Source organism: Sorex araneus, chromosome 2 (genome assembly GCF_027595985.1).
Source record: "Sorex araneus isolate mSorAra2 chromosome 2, mSorAra2.pri, whole genome shotgun sequence".
In the NCBI taxonomy this organism is placed as follows: Eukaryota; Metazoa; Chordata; class Mammalia; order Eulipotyphla; family Soricidae; genus Sorex; species Sorex araneus.
In genome coordinates, this window is record NC_073303.1 from 221,681,698 (window position 1) to 221,690,117 (window position 8,420).

General features: G+C 37.5%; 1 protein-coding gene across 1 annotated transcript; it reads left to right on the forward strand.

Annotated features, from left to right (window-relative positions):
* Positions 1 to 5,475: 5,475 nt before the first annotated feature.
* On the forward strand, positions 5,476 to 6,408 carry LOC101552864 (olfactory receptor 6C74-like). The gene has a single exon (XM_004601861.2). It carries the CDS (start codon positions 5,476 to 5,478, stop codon positions 6,406 to 6,408), a length of 933 nt encoding a protein of 310 aa, XP_004601918.2.
* The last annotated feature ends 2,012 nt before the right edge of the window (positions 6,409 to 8,420 follow it).

Consider the following 8,420-nt stretch of genomic DNA (forward strand, 5'->3'; position numbering starts at 1 on the left):
ATTGAGGCAGTGGGGGAGGAAGGGGACTAGACTACAGTGAAGGACAACAGTCACTCTAATGGAAGTTTGGGTACTGGAATGTTGTGTTCATGAATCCTTATCATTGACAGTAGCACTGTAGCACTGTTGCACTGTTGTCCTGTTGTTCATTCATTTGCTCGAGCGGGCACCAGTAATGTCTCCACTGTGAGACTTGTTGTTACTGTTTTTGGCATATCGAATATGCCATGGGGAGCTTTCCAGGCTCTGGTGTGCGGGCAGGATACTCTCGGTAGCTTGCAGGGCTCTCCAAGAGGGATGGTGGAATCGAACCCAGGTTGGCTGCGTGCAAGGCAAATGCCCTACCCACTGTGCTATCGCTCTAGCTCCATTGACAATGAAAATTGTAAATAATGGTAACTAAAATATTTTTTAAATGATATATGCTTTGACATGATTCTGCTAATTTTGAACCACTAGATTTTGACAAAAAGGTTCTCAATCCATCTGTCATTGCTGTTCTCAATTTATTTGCCTTCAAGTATCACTGGAAAAAATCCTCATTTAACACATGTTTTCTTGCCAAAACCCAAACACTCTTACCAAAACCCGAACAAACATTTTCTCCTTCACTGCTTTTTGCAGGATCCATGGGAAGAGGATATAGTTGATACATAAAGAGTGTAAACAGGCTGGGGGAATAGCATAGTGGAAAAAGTTTTTTCCTTACTGGCAACACCAAGGTGAATTGGATACCTGACACTACATGTTGTCCCCTGAGCACTTCCAGGAAGAATCTCTGAGGGCAGAGCTTGGAGAAATTCCCAAACACAAGCTGGTGAGGCTCCAAAATAAAGAAACATACAAAAAGGTTTTAAAAATTGGTTTTCATTTTGATTTTAAGTATTTTCTAATGTACACTTAATCAACAAAGAAACTACATATTATACTATGTAAGGGAGTTGGCCCAAAGCATTGGAGTTCATGACATTCACACAGGAACAGCAGGTGTGATCTCAGTACCCAGTGGTACCCTGGGACCTCTGGAGAGTAACTCTCAACACTTTAGTAAATGAAACCAGAGCCCTTCTGTGTCTGACCTCCAAATCAAACAAGGAAAACACATGTCATACATGCATTTATCATAGTAAGTTACCAATATTCCTTTTTTCACAAAAAAAGTCTCCAGCTTCTCTTGCCAGTTTAAGTTGTTTTATTGAATCGATGATTCCAAGTCATCAAATTTTATACCTTTTAATTATAGTTTTCTTAAAAATGCATCGATTGAAACATTCACTTTTTAGTTTTGTTTTCAATGCAAGTTTAAATAATCTTTTGGATTAATGAGAGTTTAAATGATCTTTGTGCTGTAAAGGCACACTGATCAAATTAAAGATGGGGTTTTTTTGAAAGAATTTTTACTTAGTTCCATTTCTATAATAGAATATAATAAATTGTCATCTGAAAAGTCATTCTTTCCCTGGTTATTATACTAATGTACTCTAATATAGTAACAGTTTCTATTGTATCTACAGATTTTTCTCATACCAAAGCTAAAAAACTTGAAGTTTGTGCAAAAATATAAGAAATAATTACACTTGATCAAATTATTTATGCATTTATAAACTGCTGAGCATCTCCAATTTTCTTCACTCTGGACCAATTCGTGGTCTAACACTCTGGAACTGGGAACACAGTCCAGCAGCTAAGGCATCCCTCAAGACATGATCTGTGAGCATAGAGTCAGCAGTAGGACATGAGCACTGCCACGTCTGCTCCCCTTCCCCTACCAATAAATAACTGACGTCTTCAAGAGCCTAAAATTTAGTTTAAGTTCTTTTACTCCTCATTACAGAAATTAAACTTTATTCTCACATCAGCATTCTTGTTTCCCTAGGGATGTTATAACTAGATTTTTAATTACTTTATTATTTTGTTTTCAGAGTTAATGTGAAATGGGTCAATTATTTTATCTTCCTCAAGAGTCCCAAAACCCTGTACTGTGGGTGAATAAATTCATTCTTCCGTATTAGAAGAAAACAATGAATCTGTGGCTATGTAGAATCATCGTCACTCTGGAAAACGATTTTCACCTGAAGAAGAATGAAAGTCTCTGGTGTGAAACCAGAATTTTTTTCAAAATTTAAAAGAAAAAAAGACTATCATTTTGGTTCTAAATAAATGTCTAAGACATATTTTCATCATTGAATTTAAATATTAATCATTTTAGTTTGTAGGGGTATCAGAAAATTTTTGAAATCATACCTGTACATTAAATGGTGAGACACTGGTAGATAGATAGAGGAGAGTTACATAGATGTTGAAATTTATTATTCATTATTACTGTGTTTTAATGTGAACACTGTCTCCTTTAATTGTGAGACAACTAAGAAACTGTTTGAGTTTAAATATATATTTTCCTTAAAAAATACTTTATAACAATTTATTTGTTGGTGACACAAAAAGAAATCATAATGTATCACCAAACCAAGCTTGTGGAATTCATGTAAAGTAAGTACTTTTGATATCTTGTTGCTTCATGTAGAAGGCAATTATATGACCTATTGCATTTTAGATTTATGACCGTCGACTAAATTGTTAAATTAGTAATTCTAAAAATGTTTGTGTGACTCAAGATATGTTTCAATGTCTGTACTTGAAATGCTAGAAGTTCTCTCAGAGAATAACATGAAATCTATTCTTAACAAGCTTTTAAAATTTTTGAGTGGCTGGAGCGATAGCACAGATGTTAGGGTGTTTGCCGGCCAACCCAGGTTTGGTTCCCAGCATCCCATATGGTCCCACGAGCACCGCCAGGGGTAACTCCTGAGTACAGAGCCAGGAGTAACCCCTTAGCATCACTGGGTGTGACCCAAAAAGCAAAAAAAAAAAAAAAATTGATCTGTTCACAGTGTTTTATACCCAGTAAAAGATTTTTATTAAATGTGAAATATTTCTTCACTGTATCAATGTCATCCCATTGTTCATCAATTTGCTGGAGCAGGCACCAGTAACATCTCCATTGTGAGATTTGTTGTTACTGTTTTTGGCATATCGAATATGACACAAGTAGCTTGCCAGTCTCTGCCATGCAGGTGAGATATTCTTGGCAGCTTGCTAGGGTCTCCGAGAGGGGCAGAGGAATTGAACCTGGGTCGGCTGAGTACAAGGCAAATGCCTTACTCACTGTGCTATTGTTTCAGGAAATATTTCTTACATAATAAAATACTGATGTTATCCAAACTAAAGAGTTTAGTGAATTTATTTTGGAGGGATTAGAGATAGTAGAGAGAGGAAATGATTTGCCTTACATTCATTCAACTATGCAAACCTGAGTGTAAAAAACTTCTGCTGGGGGCTACTGGGGGAAGAACCCTGGCACCTCTCCCTGTCGGCCTCCCCCAGGGTTCGGGGGTTCAGTCCTGACCGATCACCCAGCCGGAGTGGCCCAGGCCATGGGGCAGACCGAGGAGGAAATGAGGCCAAGGTGGTTGATTGATCAGTTTCTGTTTATTCCATTCACTCCAGTCTCTCTCTCTCTCTCTCTCTCTCTGCTTCTTTTCCAGCTCTCCCTTCCTAGCAACTCATTCCCCCACTCTCTCACTCTCTCAATCCTCTTCTCACTCTGGATCCTCCTCTACTATTCTCTCCCTCTACTTGTCTCTCTCCAGGTTGCCCTCCAGGCTACACACAACCAAGTAGCAAAATCAACATAAGAAAGCCCTTCCTAAGGGTCAGCAGGTTCAAAGGCAACACTACCTAGGGGCATTCCAAAGCCCTTCCTGACTGCCAGCAGGCAAAATACCTCTTAAGGTGTTTTTCTCCTTTCCTTAGTCCAAGAACTCATTAACATCATAATACTAGTTATTTTTGTATGGACATAGTAAGAAATACATTGAGGCTTGTAGGGCAGCTCTCCTGGCAACATCTTGCCACAGACTCAGACTGTAGCACTCAGGCCAGATTAATCATCCCTAACACTAACAGGGTCCAAATCTTGTTATTACTTTTTGGATCATGACAGTATCTGTCTATGGCCAAGTTCTTAACTTATAGTTAAGCATTAGGCATTTTGGCCAGGCCCATCTCGATGCCAGGGTAGCACTTAAATCACTGCTTGCCCTGGGTCCGTCCCATCCCTCATCGGGGACCCTGCTTTGGGGGTGCTAGGAAGTAAGGACAGCTGAGGCTTACCTCAGAGAGAGAACAGATGCCCAGGAGGAAAAATATCATGTAGAGTCAAATGACTCCCAGGTTACAAAAACATAGCATTTGCTACAGTCTTCCTGTGCCTATACAAAAGGACTGGTCTCTGAATAAACTATGTAAAGGATTCAAGCAGAAGAGAAAAACAATATTTAAAGTCAATAGAACACAAAGAAAGAAGTTACAAATAAACATAGAGGAAAGTTCCCAATAAACCTAAACAACCTGAGGCTATGTTATCCTACATCTGAGCACCATTTTAAGACCTTCCAATTGCCTGCCACCCTACCTCCTCAAGAGTGATCCCTTGAGTATAGCACCAGGAATAAAACCTAAACTCTACAGATGTGGCTACAAATACCGAAGAAAGCATATATTATTTCAATTCTATATAACACTTTAATATAGTATTTATATATTCATTTTGAGAGTAAAAATCTTGCAGTTTGCTACAATGTAGGTAGAACATAGTTGGAAGAAAAGGGACAAATATTATATCAGTCATAGCTTATAAATAAAGGAAAAGAAATCAATCAAGGGAATGAATAATATTTTTGGTAACAAACTCTTGAACTTTGATTATGGAACAGAGATTACCAACCTATGCAAGAGGGGATTTAGTGAAAGAAGAAGATATGGACTAGGACGACATAAAATAGTTGTGGAGGCACTTTGGTGATAGAGATGCAATACCCCAAAACATAAATGTCAATATATTCATAAGCATGTTGCTTCAATTACTATAAAGATAAAACATTCTAATAATATCTAAGAATTCTAATAGCAGCAACAAGAAACCTAAAGATAACGAGAAATAAATCATTAACTAAAAAAACTAATTAAATTTAGTCCTGATTAGTTGTATGTTAAGTAAAGGATACAGGAAAGTTATATCTTACTAAAAGATACTGAGCAGAAGACAATTTCAGCAATTGAGATGCAAATTAAACTAACTTCAGAAAAGAATTTCTTACAGATTCAGTAAAATTACAGTAAGATTCAGTAATTTGGACAAAGCATTAAACCACTGAAATTTCCATATGCTCTAATAGAAAATGATAGTAATCATTCATTTGTAAAGTCTAAAAGAACCAGGAAGGAGGTGATACTAAATCTGAGGTATAGACAGCAAGATATAATTATTAAAATCATAAGAATAAAATACATATTTTCATTTAATTACTTGGTTTCTCATAGTACTTTTATACCTAAGCTCATGTGAAATGATTTCTAAAATGGATTTTATTATTTTTTTCCCTCAGGTCTAATACTAGTAAAAGGAATTTCATCATGGCAAATCATACGATGGTGACAACATTCATTCTTCTAGGACTGACAGATGACCCAAATTGGCAAATTGTAATCTTTATTTTTCTTCTTACAACATATTTATTGAGTGTTACTGGAAATCTAGTCATCATTCTGCTCACCTTGCTGGATTTGCATCTCAAAACACCGATGTATTTCTTCCTTCGGAATTTTTCCATCTTAGAAATATCATTGACCTCTGTCTGTATCCCTAGATTCCTGTACAGCTTAGTGACTAAGGATAAAACAATTACTTATAATGATTGTATGACACAACTATTCTTTACCATATTCTTGGGCGAATCAGAGTTTTTTCTGCTGGCAGCCATGTCCTATGACCGCTATGTAGCCATCTGCAAACCCCTTCATTATACAAACATTATGAATAACAGAGTGTGCATGCAACTGCTTGTTTCCTCTTGGTTGGCTGGTTTGTTAACAATTTCTCCTGGACTTATTATGGGTTTGGAGTTGGAATTCTGTGATGGCAATACTATTGATCACTTTTTATGTGACTATTCTCCTCTCCTAAAGCTCTCCTGTACAGACACAAGCGTCATTGAATTGTTGAGTTTTATTTTAGCTATTTTCACACTCCTGTTTACTTTGGCACTCATAATGTCTTCTTATTTAAATATTATAAGAACAGTTCTGAAGATACCTTCTGCACAGCAGCGAAAGAAGGCTTTTTCTACCTGTTCATCCCACATAATTGTTGTCTCTATGTCTTATGGCAGCTGTATTTTTATGTATATTAAACCTTCTGCAGAGGAAAGGGTAGATTTAAACAAAGGAGTTGCAGTCATTATCACTTCAGTTGCACCTGTTTTAAATCCTTTCATATATACACTGAGAAACAAGCAAGTGATACAAGCCCTGAAGGATACAGTAAAGAGGTATTTCTTTAGTGCTTAAAATAATAGTGTAGGTTTTTATAAAATGTATTAAGCTTGTTGAAATTGCAGTCTATGCCAAATGCACTTTTACATATTCCATTATTTTTATATTGCTAGCGATTGAACACTGTTAAGTAGCCAATTGAAGGAAAACAATGAGACAGATGTAAGAAATATCCAAAATTTCCCCTGGTGTATCAGAAAATGACTTTCCCCTCGATTTGTATAGAGGGCTTTTGCAAAAAATTCAAAGGCGCGCACGTGGGAGGGGTTGATGATGTGTGCGTGTGTGTGTGTTGTGTTCTGTGGTTGTTCTCTGGCTCTCGGGGCAGTTCTCTTGCGAATGCACCACTCGAGTTCGGTGCTCTCTGTGTGTGGACCGGATCGGGATGGCTCCTCCTTGTGCTCTGCTTCTGTGTGTGCCGCTGTGCTCTCTTCTTTCTCTCTATCTCTGTCTCTGTAATCTCTCCTCTGGTTTCTTCCCACCTCTCTCTGTCTCTGCTTCTGTGTCTTCTCTCTCGCTTCGGTCTTCTCTGCTGTTTCTTCTCTTGTGTCTTCTCCTGTGTCTTCTCCCCTCTTCTGCGTCTTCTCCTTGCTTCTGTCTTGCCTCTGTCCTCTCCTTGCTATGTCTTCTTCTGTCTGTGTTGTCTCTCTTCCCCCACAGTCTTAGTTTATATAGCAATCACATAGTGCGGTGACACAAAGGTGGGTTGAATATCAACAAATCAACAAAGAAGGGTAAAACCATTTCTTCAGGAGATTAACAAAAGTCTCATCTAAGGAGATTACTCCAAATTACTAAGAGATCTGCTCAAGGGTGGGATCCAAACAAGTGTGTGTCAGGGAGTGTTCCTTTCTTCCTTCCTCAGCTAGTAATCCACTTAAATTATTGTAATAAATTTACTTCTAATATTTCTAGCAATGTCATTCTGTATGAGAACAGTAAGAGATGTATCAAACTTAAAGTTTGGTTCTTCCTGAGGACATCTCACTATATTTATTTTCTAGACCACAGTCCTCAGGTCAGGTTAGTCTTAACCCTATCAGGGTCCTAGTCTCATCGTTAGTTTTGCATCATGACAGCATTTGTCTATGACCATGCTCTCAACTTATAGTTGAGTATTGTGACGCTTTGGCCTGGCCCATTTCGATGCCAGGGTACCTCACAGCTTGCCCTGTGTCCATCCGTCCCTTGTCGGGACCCTGCTTTGGGGGTGCTAGGAACTAAGGGCAACTGATTCGAGAAAGCAGATGCCCAAGAGTAAATATTATTGGAGTCAATTGGGCTCCGAGTTACAAAGCATAATATTAACTGTCTTCCTGTGTCCATATAGAAAGGACATTGCTTTAGGATAAACGAAGTTCCCTGTGGCAAGGCTAAAAGAACAAACCCCATGCTATCCTACAGGCTTTATCCTGAAAGTTAATTTGAAGAATCTGTCAATTAGCATAATGTTATAAAGCAGGTAAATATAATATTTCATCTTAAATGTCCATCTAACCTTAAAAATATAATGAATAGGTAAATATATTTGAAAATAATAAGAATGATTTATTTAAAATTTGGAGAGAGGATTGGACCCCACCTTATAGTAGTGTCCCTTGATGGTGTACTGGTTCACATACATGGTGCCAGGGATTTGACCTGGAGTTGTAGTATGCAAGGCTCTTAGCATATATGCTATATCTCTCAGGCATACATACCTTTTTAGGTTGCTTTTTAATAAATTTAGTACTGATTAACATAAAAAAAAACTGTGAGAATAGTAAGTAATCTTAAAAGATCTAGAAAGTCATCCTGACCCTATGAATACACTAAATTTTATGCCTAGTTTATTAAAATTTGTATTTAAATTAATAGAGAATTATCAAATTTTGTGGTTCTCTCAAGCTTCCCTTTTAACATACCTGGAGCTCTGTCCTGATATTACATGGCATTCTAAAAAAACAATTTTTGTTCTTCTAATCTTTCTTGAAAGACCACCTTCTCTTAGGTCACACTTTTATTCAGCATGAGTTCATGTCTTTATA